Here is a 17,997-nt window from a genome sequence, read left to right as displayed (position 1 = left end):
GGAGATGATGAATAGGAGGCGCTGGGAGATCGAAGCAGCCTGGCCGGCTCCACTCTCCCCTACCCAACTATAGGGCAATTAATTGTGGCTTGTCCCCTCATCCTTCATCTCCTGGTGGCACGCATCGATGGAGATTACTGCTGATGGACCATTTTATCACCTTAAATAAACAGTCGCCACCTCTTCTAACCTCAATCTAATATATGGCGCTATGTACGGGTTTTCAGGGCGCTAGATAAGGAATGATGTAAAATAGCTAAACCGTGTGTGTTTCTGAACGGGGCTATGCCTACAAGCACACACATACATAAAAGAAGAACAGTGAGAACGGAAAAGGGGAAAATATGTCAGGGAAGAGCACCTGCACGTGTGTGTGTGTGTGTGTGTGTGTGCGTGCACGCACACACACACACACACACACACACACTCACTCATTCACACACAGGATGCAGAGTCTCCCTCCCACCAGGGACCAAGTTCAATTTGGAAGTAGCTAGGAGCCTGTTGACAGCAGGAGGCAGGGGACAGAGCCCTTGGTGGCAGGACGACTCAGCAGGCAGGTCCTTGGGCCTGGGGGTTTCCCAAATAGGATCTGCACTTTCCAAGTGGGTGGAGTGAGACTACCCCGTGCACCCCCCTGCAGAAAATATTCTTCCCCTTTTATCTTCTTCCAGAATTTCCACTTTGGGTCCAGATTCCCTTCCAGGCACCGAGAACTCTCCCCTCTGGCAGGTGCCTCTTGCTTGCCTGCACCTGCTAGCACTGTTCTCAATACGGTTCTCTGGGGCGGGGGCGGGGCGGGTGAGGGGTGGGCAGCTCCTGCCTCCATAGAAAAGCCTCAGCCACATCCCAAAGAGAGACTGAGTGGAACTTAGCTCCGGCTTCCACCCATGTGCAAAGAAGGAATATCCCCAGTTGGCTCAGTGGAGACATCCCAGCATCCTTCCAACAAATGCAGAGGCCAGGCTCAACCAGACTCCACTTTCTGGAAAGCGCCCCAGCACCCCAAGCCCCGGGGGAGTAGCACCTATGCTCTATAATGGAACCAAGAAGAGAGGAAACTTGGCTTCAGGCGCCCCAATTAAATAAAAGCATTAAAACCAAAAGAAGAAAGCCACTCCACTACCACCCTCCACCCTTATGTCACAAGCCGTTCCACTGGACTTGGCAGAGATAAAAAAAAAAAAAAGAGGCAGTTAATACCTGGAGCTGCAGTGGGTGCACATGTCAATCACAGGATCCGCTGATACAGAGGACAGAGCTAGAGGACAGAAACATGCAGGGAGCACTTGTCTGGGCAGACCTGCCTAGCTGATACCCTTGGAAGATCCTTCTGTACAGAAGAGAACCATGGGACCTTCCCTCCGCCTTCACTGTGCATAGCTGCTGCTAAAAGTTTAAAGTGAAATGAAACTGCTTCACAGGTGCTAGTGGGCTGCTGGCTTGTGGCAAAAAATAAATAAATAAATAAATAAATAAATAAATAAAATAAAAAATTTAATTCCCCTGCCAGAAAGGAATAAAGTAAGGGGACCCCACTCTGCATTGTAAGAAAAAGGGGGAAAGACTCAGATCAAGGTAAGGAAAGGAAGCAGTACTTGTAATTTCATAACATCCTGGGAAAGAGAAAGATAGATAAATGAATAGGGGTTGCTCTAGCGGTGGTGGCTAGGAGTTGGGGGGGGGGTCTTGTTATCTTTCTCTAGCAAGAAACAAACACACCAATTTCCTCCCTGCCTAGGGGGGACAGCTTCCCTGCCCTTTGCATTTCTCGTTTTGTTTCCAGTCTCCAGTTGGATTAAAAGCATGTAGGTCTCACTTCATCTTTGTAAAACCCACCTGCCCCACCCCCATTTTAGAGGAGTGCCCATGCTTGCTGGAGAAGTTCCTGAGAGAAGGGAGACCTGTTCTACAGAGTCCATGGGCAGACAAGGCTTTCCACTTCCCTTCTCAACTGCCCTTTAAGTGAGAAAGAGCATAAAGTGGAACTCTGAGGAGACAATCGCACTTTCCCTTCTGTCTTTCCTCCTAGCACTTCACACACACCAAGGCAGTGCAGTCCACTCAAGAGGAGATACCACAAGATGCATGCAGAATAAAAAATAATAATTTAAACAAGCTATCATTCATTTCTTCTAGCCAGAAGAAAAAGGCACCTTGGCAATCAACTGATTCAACAGCCATATATTTACTGGGAACCTATTCCAATTCTTTGTCTAACTAGTTTAGGTTTTTCTCTAGTGGCAGTGCATTGAGCCTCAAGACTGCATAGCCCGCAGCATAGAGCTTTGTGGACTGCCTGGACCCTGGGGTGCGCTGCTGGTGTCTCTTCCAATACTAATTTAATTCAGACAGAAAAACTACAAACTGGATGAAGCACTCCCAGTCCACAATGACTACATGTCACGCAGTGATAAGAAATGCCTTTTCCAGAGCATTTTTAAAATTTCACATTTAAGAAGAATCATTTTGAAAACGGGAGTATACAAGACGTTGAGTAGGAGGTAAATGTTTTGAAATCCAAGATGACAACAATTCCATAAAACTTTCTGTAAACTAAAACGCAAGGATGTTCTTCGCTACAGACAAAATTAGAGCTGAGCCCATGATTTTAACTGGATGCTAACCCTCAAGCCCTAGAAAAGTTACTCTTTTTATTAGTAATAATTATCTCCAACGAAACAATTATCTCTAGACATCATGAAAATATTAGTATGCTGAAACCACTAGACTTGTATCCGGTATTTTTCATGAAGTAAATAGTTTTGAAGTAACTATAACCTGAAGTTATGTTGCTTTTACAACGAATTAAGAAGCTGACAGACAGACAGCGTTTCTGCAAGAGGGGCTGTGCTCAAAACATAACAATCATCAAAGTTTGTGATCAATACTCCTCGCTAGGCAGTTAGATGCAGGAGAAATGCAGAACCGAGCTCATCTCTCAAATGCTTTCCTCTGACTCTCAACCTGCCTTAATGTTCTTCCAAGAAATCTCTGGAAGTATACTTACCCGTGTCTCTAGCTTGTTAGGTGAACACACAACGCGTCTGAAGTTACTCAGAAATGATACTGAAAACTGTGACTCTAGGAACCAAAGCCAGAAAACAGACCTGATGTTTAATGAGGTATCTGACATCGACTTGGGGCCTGAGAGATAAAGATTCTTACATAAATGCCTGCCGTCCTGCTTGTTTAAAGTAAATCGACACGTGTGGCTGTGCCGGGCCGGCATGCATTTGCAGAATGAAGGACGCACGGAGAATGCGGGATCCGCAAAGAACGAACCTGTCCTGATGTCGGAATTCCCACCCCCACTTTATTATGCCTCTGGCTTTTCCCTTCCTTTTTCAGATAACTAATTATCAGACCTCAAAATGATGCCTGCCTGCAGAAACCAGACTGGCCCAGTGGCATCCAAAACCCCTACTCCCGCAGGCCTGGTTAGCCCCAGCTCCTGGCCGCCCCTTCCCCACCCGCCCACAATCTCAAGGTCTGATCGAGAACTGAAGTGTTCAACTTGGGAACTGGAGGAGAAAGATGGGAAAAACTAGCCCGGACTCCACTTTGAGGCCCTTCCTTACCAAGCTGTTCCCCCCGCTCAAGCTGGACGGACCCCGCCCCGGGACACCGTCCGCGGGCGCCACTGCTTTCCTGACTCGGGGTTGCCACTAAGGAAGGAAAGGGAGAGGAGGTAACCCCGAGGTGCCGCCCAGACTTTCTCCCGCCATCTCTAAACATCAGAAAAGAAACTTTTGCATGGCATCCAGGGAGGCGCGGGCCGGAACCTGGAGCAACCCCCCTGCCCGGCGCCGCCTCGTCCGACCCGCCTCCCTGCAGGCGCCCGACGGCGTCGGCCCGAGAGAGCGCGCGCGGCCCGGGCTACGTACGGTTGTTGGGGTCGCTGGTGTGCTGGTTGAGCGGGATGATCTCCATGCGCTGCTGGCCGTACAGGTAATAGTCCAGCTCCTCGGCGCTGCAGCGGAATCGCGGGCCGCTCCGGCCGTCTCCGCCGCCGCACTTGGCGGGCCCGGGGCCCGAGGCGGCGCCCAAGCAAAGGTCCTTGTGGGGCAACGGCTCGGCGGCCACGGCGGCGGCGGCCAGGGGCGAGAACACCGGCAGCTGCGCCACGGGCAGGGCGGACAGACCCGCCAGCGCGGCGGCGGCCGCGGCGGCAGCGGCAGCGGCGGCGCAGGAGGAGGCAGAGGAAGCCGCGGAGGAGGAGGAGGAAGAGGGAGCTGGGGCGGAGGCGGAGGACAGCGAGGCCGGCCGCGGGCGCAGGCTGTCGGGCGGAGGCTCAGCGCGCTCCGGGGGTGGCGGCGGCTGGAGAGCTTGCGGCGCGCCCAGGGGCCCCACGGCGCCGCCGCCCTTGAGCGGGCCGCCGCCGCCGCCGCCGTGCGGGAAGAGTTGCTGCCAGTGTTGCAGATAGGCGGGGTCCACTTTGAGGAAGGCCGAGCCACCGGGGTCTCCGGGCTTCAGCATGTCCGACGCCTCCAGCTGAGGGGGGCAGAGCACAGAGAGGACGGAGGGTGAGTGCGAGGCCGGCCCCGGGCCCGGCGCGCCCGGGAGCGCACGAGGCGGCCGCCGGGACCCCGGAGCCCTGGACTCCGGCTGCAGCGGCCGGGCTCGGCGGCACTCGCCGCCCAACTCCGCCGGGGCGCAAAGTTTCCTCCGCAGCCGCGGCGCCGAGCGGAGGGAGCTGAGCGCCCTGCCCGGCTCGAGGCGCCTCTGGCTGGAGCCGGGGTGAGGGCGCGCCCGGCGGAGCTCGGCCACAGCACGGAACCCCCGCCCCCGGCCAGCGCCCCAGCCGCCCCGAGCCGGAGTGGCGCAGCGCCTCAGCCCCCAGGGCCGCCGGCGCCAGGAGGCGGGACTGCCTCGCCCCCGCCCCCCCTCCCCCGCTCGCGCCCTCCAGCCTCCGGGCCCCCGGCCCCTGCCCCTCGGTCCCAGACCGGTCCAGTCCTACCTGGGAACCCGCGGGTGGGCGGGGGCTGCGGCCCGGGGAGCGCGCGGGAGAGTGAGCGCCGGGGCGAGCTACATGCCCCAGGCGGCGCGGGAGGTGCGCCCGGGCGCTCGCGCCGGCCCTGCCCTCCTCCGCGGCTGCGGCGGGGAGTGCGTCCTCGGAGTCCTCCGGGCGCGGGACGGAGCCCCGTGGGCTGCTCCGCTCGGCCGGCGCGTCCGGGCTCCGCGGCTCCACGCTCCGGCAGCCCCGCGTCTGGGCACGTGGGTTTTACGACAGCACAAAATACAAGTGTGTGTGGGTGGGGGGGGCGGAAGACCAAGAGGGACCAGAAGCGCTGAGGGGAGGGGAGGGAGGGGAGGGGAGCGGGAAGAAGGAAGTTTTAACCCGCTTGAACCCACCTCCTGCCTGAGACTCCCGCACAAATCCCCTCCTCGCTTTCCAGCTCACCTCCCGCCCACAGAAGCGCGCGCGCGAGCGCGCACACACACACACTTTTATTTATTTATTTATTTATTTATTTATTTATTTTGACGTGACGTCTCCCGCTCGCCCTCCACCTCCTGCCCGAGGGACCTTTGCTCTGCGCGGGCTCTGAGCCCCCAGCTCGTCCGCGGCGGCCACCGGGGCGCGTCTCCGTCGGGGCGGGCGCTGGTGTCTCGGCAAGCAGGGCCGAGTGCGGGAGCGGGTTTGCAATTCTTTCTTCCCGGCTCTACCTTCTCAGAAAGTTGTCTGGATGCCGGGCTCCCCACACTAGCTGGCCGCGCCACCTCTGACAAGTCCTGGCTGGGGGGGGGGGGGAGGGGCAGGAGTGGTGGGTGGGGGCCAGGGGGAGGCCAGGGCCAGCGTGCATTGGGCTGAGGAGAGCGGCTGGGAAGCTAGAGATCAGCCGGGGTGTCCAAAAAGCGGGTGTGAATCTGCATACACATACACACAGCCCCACCTGGGGTTCAGCTCATCCATTCTCAAGGGGTCGCTCCCCCTCCTTCTTGGGACCCGGAGGCGAGTATCCGGAGTTTCACCAGCGATGCAGCTGCGGCTGGACACCGGCGAGACTCATCTGCCTTTGGCTGCTCGGAGCTACCCCCGGGTTCGTGGCCCCCAAGACAATGTCCGGGGTGCAGCCTGGGAGCGCACCTACACTCTGCCAGGCCCCCCCCCTTTCTGATGCAGGGTGTCCCGTCCACGAATGAGGCGCCCTTGCGCAGCGTGTCCACGCGTTTTTGCACCTTTCAGTGCAGAAGGGCGCTGTGCCATCGGCCTTCGCTGCTGGGGAGTCCAGTCCGCACCTCCAGAGAAGCGTCCCCTCGGGCCAGACCGGCTGCCGCCACTCAGCAGGAGTGAGAGCCGCTCTTACCCGCCCTGGCCGGTTCCCTTCTTCTCACCGGATCGTTCCATCCGAGCCTGGGAACCGCGTTGCTCGGACTCCGTTCCGGCATCTCACGGGGGCGTCGCGGTGCATCAGATCCGGACGGAGCAGGACCGAATATGCTCTGGCTGGCGATACTGGGACAAGGCCGCCAGCCATCCTTGGGTCGATTGATGGTGCCAGTATAGGAGACGAACCCCACCCGGGCAAGCCCGTGGTGCTGCGGACCCGGCGCCCAAGCGGGAGGAGCCAAATCCAGGCCCGAGTCAGCCAGCGCCCCGTGGAGATGCCCAAAGGGACTGCGGGGCCGCGCGCTCACTTGTTCCCACCCTGCCCGGAGTCACTGTCCCACAGGAGAGTCGGGAGCACCCGAAATGCAGCTGCGGCACCCTCCACCCCTACTTTGTTTCCCAAGGTTTCAGACCCCAGAACTGGGCGTTCCAAGGAATCCTCCTAACATCTCCCCCTCTGTACCCCGGACATTAGCAGAGCTCGGGATTTGGGGACGTTAGTTGCAGCTGCCTCTGAGGCCTCAGGCCGCCCATATTCCGGGGAGCCCCGTGTCCCCTTAGCAGTGAGATTAACTGAGGACTTGGCGAGAGCCTTAGACGTGCAGGTGCCTCGACCCTGCCTGCCTCCTCCCTTTGTGGAAATGGCAGAGTCACTGTGCAGACAGGGACACAGAGGCTCAGGGACATTGGGCAGGTTGCATAATGCCGCGCTAGTAAGGAGTGGTGGGGGTTCAAACCCGGGGCCAGGGGGCGCCCAGTGGGTGACTGGGCTGGGCATCTTCGGACCCCTATTCCCTGCGTCCCACTCTGCTTCTACTTGGGGTCCCCGACGGACCAGATGCGAGGACCGCCTACCAGAAAACGAGCACTTACACGGGGTCGGGGGTGGGGGTGGGGGTGTTGGAACCCCAGAATCATGACGCCTTAGATAGTCGCGAGGAGACCAGGGAGGGGTAAAGGGAGGTTCGCAAGGTCGGAAGCGCACACTGGGGCAGCCCCAGGCCCCAGCTGGGACCTTGAGCTCCAGGAGGCAGGGAGGGGAGAGGTTGGGAAGGGGTAGGCCTGCCAGGGAGCCCCAGTGCCTCCCCACCCCCACTAGATAGAGGTGGCCTGTGGCGCCACTCCCTGAGCTCCCAGTTCCTCTAGATTCCGCTGGACCAGAAACCTCCAAGCTTCCAGAATATAAGCCCCCTTGCAGTAAAGGCCTGGGTCCTTCTAACTCGTCCTACCTCTCCCCCTGTAGAGAGAGACCAGGGAAGCTCGTGGACTCCTCGCCCGGACCGCTTTGCCAGCGCCCATACCTTCCCACAAAGCCTTCGCTTTCCTTTTTTTTTTTTTTATTTTTTTCAGGGGAGAGCGCGAACGCAGTCCAATCGATGCGCGCATATTTGCTGGGAATTTGTTCCAGCGGAATAAATAAATTAGGAGTTAGAGCATACTCAGTGCAAACGAGGATGGGGGCGGGGAGGGGGACACAGTGGTGTTTTTCTTCATTGATTAATGACCTCTAAAATAAAACAAGTGGGAAAGAGGAGCCGGGGTCGATAAATTAACTACCCAAATTCATCATTTTCTCAGACCATTTCCACCGTCCCCTGAAAAGGATCCCATAGTCTCCCTTGCTGGGCGGGGCAGAAGGGAGCGTGACCAGCGGCTGTGGGGCTCAGACGGATAGACCCCAGATCTGATTTCGTTTGACAGACATCGTAAACAAATTGTCTTTTATATTACTGTCTCCCTCTTTTTCCCCCCTGGTGGAGGGAGGGAGAAGCAATGGTCGGCCTCTAATAAGGAAGTCAGCGGCTCCTCTCCCTGCCCTCAGTGCCCAGCTCCCTCCTAGGTTTAAGGTCATGCGTGGCTGGGTTAATAATTCATTAATATAGACATTTATTCAGAAGGGGTCTATGAGATCCACTCTGCTGGCCTCCTCTCGGAGATTTATTTTCCCAGGGAAATGGATTGAGGGAGGAGGGGGTGAGAAGTTGAATGGGAGGGGGGAGGGGGCTGTGGGGGTGGGCGGTAATAAAAGGAAAATGGATAAAGAGAGGCTGAGCACAGACTGGAAGACTCTGTTAAGTCAAACAAGTGGAGAGATCCCCCTAAACCACGCCATCGGGACGTTGGTTGAAATTGTGGCTCAGAACCCTAGCAAATACTTAGCAGGTGTGATACCCTGGGTTCAAGCCTCTCTCCCAAACCACCCCTGGAGATGGGGGTAGGAGCAGAAAGAGTGCACGGACTTCTTCTACATCTGTTTACACACAGCCAGACGGCTTCTTTCCTCTAGACATTAGGACCTTGGGACCAGGGACCCCAGGACCTGAGAGTTCAGGCTTAAGCAGGAATCTCCCAGGAGAGAGAGACTACCTTCCCCTCCTCCCCCATCCCTGTCAGAGGAGCTAAGCAACTCACCCAGACCTGGAAGCTACAGGAACATCCATCAGTCATGGGCAACTTCTGAGTGACACTCCATACCCTTAGAAAGTAGATGGGGCATTCCAAAACAAAACACAACCTGAGTGAGTGCTTCACTTTTATATTGCAAGGAGGAGGGAGCAGAAAGTAAACCATGAGTAAGTCATTGGCAGATGGTAGTACTGCCACCTCTCCAGATTCAAAGGAGGTCTCGAAACTTTACATCAGGCTCAACCTGACGCTGTTGACTGGCTACGGAAGAAGGGCAAACGCTAGAAGAAGAAGATGGTAGTAAGTACCCTGGGGAGAAAAAAAACAGGAGAGTGCAATAGGTGGATGGACATGTCACAGGTCTACATGTACTGTTCTGAATATACAGGGAAGGTGAAGTGTGAATCAAAATTCAAAGCAATGCCAGTCTGTTCCTTGAGTGGGGCATTCCTTGCCCTGGCTTGGGCCAGGTACTAACACATCAAAGAGGTGCCCTGAAGAACCCCCACCTACGCTCAGCCCCAGGTGCTGGCCCATCCTCTCTACCAGTGAGCTATATTTATATTCCTGGCCTCCTAGTAGGCTTTCAGTACATCTGCTCACTCTGGGACTTTAGCTGAAGTTGCCCTGTTGTTGAATTTACTGGGACACATTGACTTAACCCCAAACTGCTGGAGTCTCGCTTTCTTCAGCCATGAGTAGTAGAAGAGGGATCAGTGTGACATTCAGTACTGGGCCTTTTTTTTTTCTTCTCTTAATGCAGTGCTAAGAGTCAAACCTGCAGCCTCATGTATGCATGAAACTCCCTCAACTGCCTTCCCAGCCCAATCCTTTCTTTGTAAAATATATTTTTAGAGAAGGGGAAAGGAGGATAGTCCAGGTTTGAACCCAGGCACCACATGGAAGTCCCTCCCTGTGGTGTGTCTCCTCAATCTAAAATTAAAACAAAAACTCAACTTAGAAGTAGTGAAGTCACCCATGCTTGGAGGAGGGAGGGGGAAAGGGGGAGGGGGAGACCTAAATACACAATAAGACCAGATCACTGTTACACCATCCACCATCCTTGAAGATTCTAACTTTGTCTCTGGGATTTTCACATGATGCCAAAGATGGAACCCAGACCCTCATGCATGAAAGGCATGAACTCTATCTGCCAAACCACCCTAGACTTTTTAAAAAAATATTTATTTATTTATTCCTTTTTGCTGCCCTTGTTGCTCTATTGTTGTAGTTGTTATTGTTGTTATTGATGTCATTGTTGTTGGATAGGACAGAGAGAAATGGAGAGGGGAGGGGAAGACAGACACCTGCAGACCTGCTTCACCGCCTGTGAAGCGACTCCCCTGCAGGTGGGGAGCCTGGACTCGAACCAGGATCCTTACGCTGTCTTTGTGCTCTGCGCCACATGCGCTTAACCCGCTGCTACCGCCCGACTCCCCTAGACTTTTTTTTTTTGAAGCAGCTACCAAAGTCTTTCCTCCTTCTCCACCACCTATTTACACCCCACCTCTGGAATTCAGTGAGTCTACAGTGTGTCATGTGTGTGAGGTATTGAGTAACAGTGCCATAGAGTATATGTCCCATGGCTTGTTTATCCAGTCATCTGCTGATGGGCATTTAGTCTGCTTTCACTCTCTGGCTATTGTGAATTGTACACCTGTGAACACAGGGGTGCATATGTCCTTTTGAATTAATAATTTTGTGTCCTTTAGATATATGCATAACAGTGGCATTCCTGGATCAGGAAGTGTTTCATTTCTGTTTGCTTTATTCTAATCTGCAGCTTAAAAAGATGAGATTGTGTCCTTCAGAACAAAATAGATGGATCTGAAGGTAGTTATTCCTAGTAAAGGAAGGAAGGAAGTGAAAGACGACAACTGGATGGTTTCACTCATATGTGGAATTAAAACACATGAACTTGTAAAGAAGGGAAGCAGGAGGAAGAGGAGGTGGAGGAGAAGGAGCTGCAGACTTTTGTGAGAACTGTGATTATTATCCTTGGGGACACTGAGCTTTGGTGATGAGTTTGGTATGGAACTACACCCTTGTGATCTTGTAAAAAGACTATTAAGGGGGTCAGGCAGTAGTGCAGTGGGTTAAGTGCACATGGCGTGAAGTGCAAGGACTGGCTAAGGATCCTGGTTCGAGCCCCTGGCTCCCCACCTGCAGGGGGGGTGCATCACAAGCAGTGAAGCAGGTCTGCAGGTGTCTTATCTTTCTCTCTTCCTCTCTGTCTTCCCCTCCTCTCTCCATTTCTCTCTGTCCTATCCAACAACAATGACATCAATAACAACAATAACAATAATAACCACAACAACAATGGAAAAAAAAAAAACAAGGGCAACAAAAGGGAAAAAATTAGCCTCCAGGAGCAGTGGATTCGTGGTGCAGGCACTGAGCCCCAGCAATAACCTTAAAGGCCAAAAAAGATGGTTCAAGCCCCCAGCTCCCCACCCGCTGGCAAGTTGCTTCACAAGCAGTGAAACAGGTCTACAGGTGTCTATCTCTCCCCTTCTCTATCTTCCCCTATTCTCTCTATTTCTCTCTGTCCTATCTAAAAACAGTGACATCAATAACAAAAAATAATAACTACAACAATAAAACAACAAGGGCAACAAAAGGGAAAATAACTTTAAAAAAAAGACTACTAAATCACTAATATAAATAAATAAGTATTGAGAAAGTTGGGGAGATAACATAATGGTTATGCAAAAGACTTTCATGCCTGAGGCACCAAGGTCCCTAGGTTCAATCCCAAGTACTACCATAAGCCAAAGCTAAACAGTGTTCTAGTATCTCTCTCTCTATCTCTCTCTCTCACTCAAAACAAATACATTTTTTCAAAAAGTGCTGAGAGGGCTAGGAAGACAGCATAATTAATATGAGAAAGCACTTTATACCTGAGACTCTGAGGTCTCAGGTTCAATTCTTAGCACCACCATAAGCCAGAACTGGGACTGGCTGCTGGTGCACCTAGTTGAGCACACATGCTACAATGTGCAAAGACCCAGGTTCAAGTCCCTACCCCCCACCTGCAGGGGGAAAACTTCATGAGTGGTAAAGCAGTGTTACAGATGTCTCTCTGTCTCTCTCCCTCTATCACCCCCTTCCCTCTTGATTTCTGGCTGTCTCTACCAAATAAAGATAATACCAAAAATTAAAAAGAGACAAACAGCCATAAGCCAGAGCTAAGCAGTCCTCTGGTCTTTCTCATTAAAACAATATAAATATATATATTTTAAGTACTGAGAAAGAAACCCCCATATCATTCATTTTGAGTTGAGCCCTTTGCAAGGCCACTACCCACCACCACCCATAGAAAGAATAAGAAGACAGAGGCTCTGGGGCCAAGCACTGCCAAGACCAGCTCACAGGAGGCAGAGCTGTTCCCTCAGATCGATGTGGATCCTCTCTGCTGTTCTGAGGCCTGTGGCAGCTCACCCACATGGGCCCCTTGTCACAGCTGCCTGGGGGAGGCTCGCTAGCTCCACACACTGTCAGGCCAAAGACAGCCTCTGGGGCCTAGGGTCCAAGCGCCTATTTCTGACCACACTCTTTCATCCTCTTCCAGGATCACCACAGATGGCACCTGTCCGCTTCCCTTGAAATACAGTCCTCTGGTGCTTTTCACCCTGGTCACCCAACAGCTGTCACTCAAACAATGCCTCCCTACCACTGGAGCCTGATTTGGGTTTGACCTATTGACCCAGGAGGAGAAAGACTCTGCTGGTCTATTACCAGCCTGGGGCCAGTTTTCCCAGGAAACCTGTCTTTTGGCTTCCAAGGACATCTGCTTTTATAATTTGCTGAGGCCGTGGTGAGTTGGAACCACAACTAGGCAGTTCTAATCCAGGACAAGATAAGCATGTAAATGTATAGCATGTCTGATTGCAGTGAGGAGCCAGGGCTAGGGACTCCGCATGTAGGGTGGGCAGTCAGGTGCCCAGAAATAGTCTGCAAGAGGCTGGATGACTTCCAGCAGCCCCATAAGAAAAGGAACCTAAGGCCTACTCCCCTGGAACAGCTTGAAGAACTGGACCCATCCTAGGTTCAATCCCCAGCACAACCTTAAGTGAGAATTGAGTACAGAATTTGTCTCTGGTACAGATAAATTAACAGGATCTATTTCCAGACTTCTTTGTGTAATGGGAAATGTTGTCTTTTAATGAAAGCAGAAGCACTGCACAGGCTGCTGGAAAAACCTGTCAGAGACCCAGTATCCTCTTAAATTTTCAGGACCTGAAACAAGAGCTCAGAAGTAGAAGGCATCACTCTGGACTGTGAATGATCAGGCAATGCTGCCTAAACAAGAGGATTACTTATTTGATGAGGGTCTGGGTAGGGGTGCACCTGGTACAGCACACAAATTACAATGCTCAAACACCTAGATTCAAGGCTCCAGTCCCCATCTTTAGGGGAGGAGCTTAATGGGTAGTAAAGCAGGGCTGCAGGTGTCTCTGTTTCTCTTCTATCTCCTTCTTCCCTCTTGATGTCTCTATACATAAATACACTGATAGGATTATCAATCAATAAATAGGTGCAATAGAAATACTACTGAGGACTTGAGGTTGATGTCATCAGCACAGAAGAAATCACACCAGACTGTGACATGATAAACTGGGCAGTGCCTTTTCCTGGCTTTGGATGGCCTGGGCTATACTTTTTCTGTTCTTTTTAAATGGTAGAGGACTGTGCAAAAAAAAAAAAAAGTAAATATAAGCATACATATATAAAGCTGAGAGAAAATGGAAACCCATCTTCAAGATTCTTTTGAAAGACAAATCTACAATAAAAAATATATTTTACACAGACAGGTCCAGTTCCCAAGTATTCTTACAAAGTATGGTTAATTCCTCTTCAAAAGAAAGGGGGAAAAAAAGGAAACAACAAGATCCTTAGAACTCAAAAAAATAAAAGAAGTCATCTTTTTTTCCTAGACTAGCCTGCCAGATTTTAAATAGAACTAGCAAGAAAAAGGGCTATTCATGATCACAAGTATGTTCTCAGTCCATTTTTACAATGCAGTAATTGACGAGCGACACTGGAACATTGATTGAAAAAAATAACATTTGGGCGATTCAGTAATGAACAATTTGACTTTTAAAAATATTGTTACGTTTGACCATGTTTCCTGGCATTTCCTCCTTGCCTGTCTATGTTGGCAAGCATCTTGCAATTGAAACATATGTTCTGGGTGGGGGGAGAGTGCGGTGGGGGGGAGATGTGTTTGATTTGGCAGCAACCTTATAGTTGAAGTATAGATTTCAAAATCAAATGTTCGCTCTGTGAACAAACAGCTTTGAACAGAAGCATTCCTAACAGTTGTTTCCTCAAGATAAACACTGGTCTTAGAGTCAGAAAAGCAGGCACTCATCTTCTCCCATCACTGTATTACTACTTCTCTGCAACCTACAAGACTGCTAATGGGTCAAAGATACAAACATTTTGTTGTTGTTTGTTTGTTTGTTTTAATGCAATCAGGAGCCAAGCAGTAGCACAGCCAGTTGAGTTACCATGTTCAAGAACATGGGTTCAAGCCCATAGCCCCCACTTGCTGGGGCAAGCTTAATGAGTAGTGAAGCAGTACTGCAGGTGTCTTTCCTCTCTCCTTCTCCATCCTGTCTCCTTGTTTTCCTCTGTGTCTATAGGGAAAAAAAGAAAAAAGGCCATCTAGCCAGGAAATCCTTGGATTCCCCCATAGCTAATATGGCCTTGATCTCTCTAGACCATCACTGGTCACTTCCATCAGGAACGTCATCATAAACCCTTTTGAAGGCCTCTCCAGGACCTTGCCCTCATTGTAGAGTAGCGATGGAAGGGATTTTCCCACGCTCCAAAGGGAGGCTGAGTCATCCTACTCTGCCACTTGAAGAAGACTGGTCGTGAAATGAGTGCAGCCTAGAATGTTCCCAGCTGTGACCATGAACTGTGAGCTCAGACTGATAGGGACTCAGATGTCACACAGGTTCCTGTGCTAATATGATATACATGGGCCCTGGGTGAGTTTGATGGAATAAACAGTTAATTTTATTAGTAGATTTTTTGGAAGCTACTCTCTGCTAAAGCTGGGAAGACAGCATAATGGTTGTGCAAAAGACTGGTTCCTATGGTGGCTCCTAGGTCCCAGATTCAATCACCTGGATCATTATAAGCCAGAATTGAGTAAAAAAAAAAAAAAAGAAAGAAAGAAAGAAAGAAAGAAAGAAAGAAAGAAAGAAAGAAACACCCACCTGCAGGGGGAAAACTGCACCAGTGGTGAAGCGGTGCTACAGGTGTCTCTTTCTCCCTCACTCTGTATTTCTCCCTCCCATCTTGATTTTTCTCTGTCTTTAGCCAATAAATAAATAAATCCCAAAAATAAAAAAAAACAACTCCAATACTTAAAATTGGTGACTTTAGGTGACCTGGATTTTTGTTTTATTGTTACCAGAGTTATCTTTGGAGCTCAGTACCTGCACAATGAATCCACTACTCCTGGAGGGCACTTTTTAAAACTTTTTTCTTTCTTTCATTTTACAGGACAGAGAAATTGAGAGGAATGAGGGAGATAGAGATAGAGAGAGGGAGAGAGAGAGACGGATACGTACACAGAGGGGAGGAGAGAGGGAGAGAGAGAGAGAAAGAGAGAGAGGGAGAGAGAGAGGGAGAGAGAGAGAGAGGGAGAGGGAGAGAGAGGGAGAGAGAGAGGGAAAGAAAGAGGGAGAGAGAGAGAGAGGGAGAGAGAGAGGGAAAGAAAGAGGGAGAGAGAGAGAGAGGGAGAGAAAGAGGGAGAGAGAGAGGGAGATGGAGAGAGAGAGACATGTACACAGAGGGGAGGAGAGAGAGGGAGAGAGAGAGAGAAAGAGGGAGAGAGGGAGAGAAAGAGAGAGAGGGAGAGAGAGAGAGGGAGAGAGAGAGATAGAGAAAGAGGGAGAGAGAGAGGGAGAGAGAGAGGGAGAGAGAGAGGGAGGGAGAGAGGGAGGGAGAGAGAGGGAGAGAGATACCTGCTTCACCACTTGTGAAGATTTTCCCCTGTAGGTGGACTGGAGGTTGAACCCAGGTCCTAGGGCACTGTAACATGTGCACTTGACCAGGTGCACTGCCACCTGGCCCCATGACCCTAGTTCCTTTAGATAACTGGAAAGCAAAATTTTATGCTGAAAACATCTATGTGTATGTATTCACCAGGATTACCGCTGCAGCTTAGTGCTTACTTGACACTTGCTCTCAGTGTCCCCCCCTCCCCCTCTGCTTTTTGGTAGAGGGGAGGGAGAGGAGAGAGAGAAGGAAAGAGCAAGACACCTACAGCACAGTTTTCCCCTTGCAGGTAGGAAAGGGGGGGGGGGGGCTTGAGCCCAGCATGGTCATGTATGCATTCAACCCGGCACCACCACCTGGCCCCTACCTCTGGATGCTTATAAATGACAACTCACAATCCAGCCTGCACTGAGTGTGTTGCCAGGACACTGAGCATGTTATCTCCAGAGCCTCTATGTCCTGTACCTGATATACTTGTTTCCTATGGCTTTAAGTAGATTTATGCCAATGTTTGGGCTGATCTCTATTTTTTCCATTAGGGTTTTGCTGGAACCTCACACCTGTTAGATTCCACTAATTCCAGCATTTTTTTTCTTTTTAAAAAACTTCTTCCAGGTAGAGGGTGAGAGACAAAGAGGGAGAGAGGGACAGAGAGAGGTAAGGAACCATAGCACTGGGGAGTCGGCCAGTAGTGCAGCGGGTTAAACACAGGTAGCACAAAGCACAAGGACTGGCATAAGGATCTCGGTTTGAGCCCCCGACTCCCCATCTGCATGGGGAGTTGCTTCACAAGTGGTGAAGCAGGTCTGCAGGTGTCTTTTTCTCCCCCTGTCTGTCTTCCCCTCCTCTCTCCATTTCTCTGTCTTATCCAATAACGACATCAATAACAACAACAATAATAACTACAACAATAAAAAAACAAGACACCTACTACTTAGCCCACAAAAAGGGAATAAATAAATAAATATTAAAAAAAAAAAAAAAAGAAAAAAGAAACCACAACACTGCTCCCCTACTCAGGTAGTAAGGCTCCTCTTCTGTACACAACACTGCTCCCCTACTCAGGTAGTAAGGCTCCTCTTCTGTATGGTGCTCGCACATGGTGGCTGGGGGCTGAAACTCAGGTCCTTAGACACAGCAAAATGTGTGTGCATTCTACTGGGTGAGCTAACCCCTGGCCTCTGGACTGATATTTTTAAATGCACATTTACTTGTTCTGGCAGAATATATATTCTCTCTTTGTAAGAAATAAAAAGATGACTATGAAATCAATAGTATGATTGAGAATATAAATATATTTTTTACACAGAAAGAAACACCTCAGGAGAAATCTATGCCCTTCAGCATTTATAACAAGTGGGCTAAGTAGTAGGTGTGTATCTTAATCATTAAGATTTGTCTTAGAGCTCATTAGTTCACTCAGCATATGCCATATGCCAATACAAGTACTGCTTGCCAGTAAAAAAAAAAAAAAAAAAAAAAAGGACTGGACCCTATAATCAAACAAATACTATTAACTAGAATTACTGAACAAAAAATAGAAAGCAATCCATAGACCTAACTTTTTCATGCATCATTTCATATGACACGTATTTTGCTATGGGTTACCTTTTTTTTAAATACTTATTTTATTTATTTATTCCCTTTTGTTGTCCTTGTTGTTTTATTGTTGTCGTTGTTGGATAGGACAGAGAGAAATGGAGAGAGGAGGGGAAGACAGAGAGGAGGAGAGAAAGATAGACACCTGCAGACCTGCTTCACCGCCTGTGAAGCGACTCCCCTGCAGGTGGGGAGCCGGGGTTCGAACCGGGATCTTTATGCCGGTCCTTGTGCTTTGCGCTACCTGTGCTTAACCCGCTGCGCTACAGCCCGACTCCCCTGGGTTACCTTTTAATGAGAACATTTATTTTTCTCTTTATTGTTTTAGCACCTAAGAATGCATTTCTGAATAACTCACTTCATTTCACCAGTTTTTGAAATTTATGAACAGAATCATGGGGCTGCGGAGACAGCATAGTGGTTATGCAAACAACTTTCATGCCTGAGGCTCTGAGGTCCCAGACTCAACTCCTAACAAACTATAAGTTAGAGCTGTGAAGTGCTCTGGCCTTTCTTTCTTTATTGTTTTCTTCCGTTCTCTATATGTCTCTGTCATTGAAATAAATAAATAGGGAAACACAAGGACCAGCTTAAGGATCACTGTTCAAGCCCCCCCCCCCTTCAGGGGGTCACTTCACAAG

At 50.6% G+C, this 17,997-nt stretch overlaps 1 protein-coding gene across 2 annotated transcripts in view; it reads right to left on the bottom strand.

Annotated features, from left to right (window-relative positions):
- Positions 1–5,094, bottom strand: part of PRDM6 (PR/SET domain 6) — a 240,405-nt gene extending 235,311 nt beyond the window's left edge. The window contains exons 1-2 of one of the 2 annotated variants that reach the window (XM_060177491.1): positions 4,961–5,094; positions 3,888–4,494 (exon numbers count right to left, since the gene is read on the bottom strand). In XM_060177491.1, the coding sequence (XP_060033474.1) occupies positions 3,888–4,479 (592 nt within the window). In that variant the 5' untranslated portion in view covers positions 4,480–4,494; positions 4,961–5,094. Of the gene's footprint in view, positions 1–3,887; positions 4,866–4,960 lie in introns of those variants that run through there. The other variant, XM_060177493.1, reaches the window with a different exon arrangement.
- Between the last annotated feature and the right edge of the window lie 12,903 nt (positions 5,095–17,997).

The sequence above is a fragment of the Erinaceus europaeus genome, chromosome 2 (genome assembly GCF_950295315.1).
Source record: "Erinaceus europaeus chromosome 2, mEriEur2.1, whole genome shotgun sequence".
In the NCBI taxonomy this organism is placed as follows: domain Eukaryota; kingdom Metazoa; phylum Chordata; class Mammalia; order Eulipotyphla; family Erinaceidae; genus Erinaceus; species Erinaceus europaeus.
Note: the sequence above shows the minus strand (reverse complement) of the source record. Positions and strands in the feature narration are given on the sequence as shown.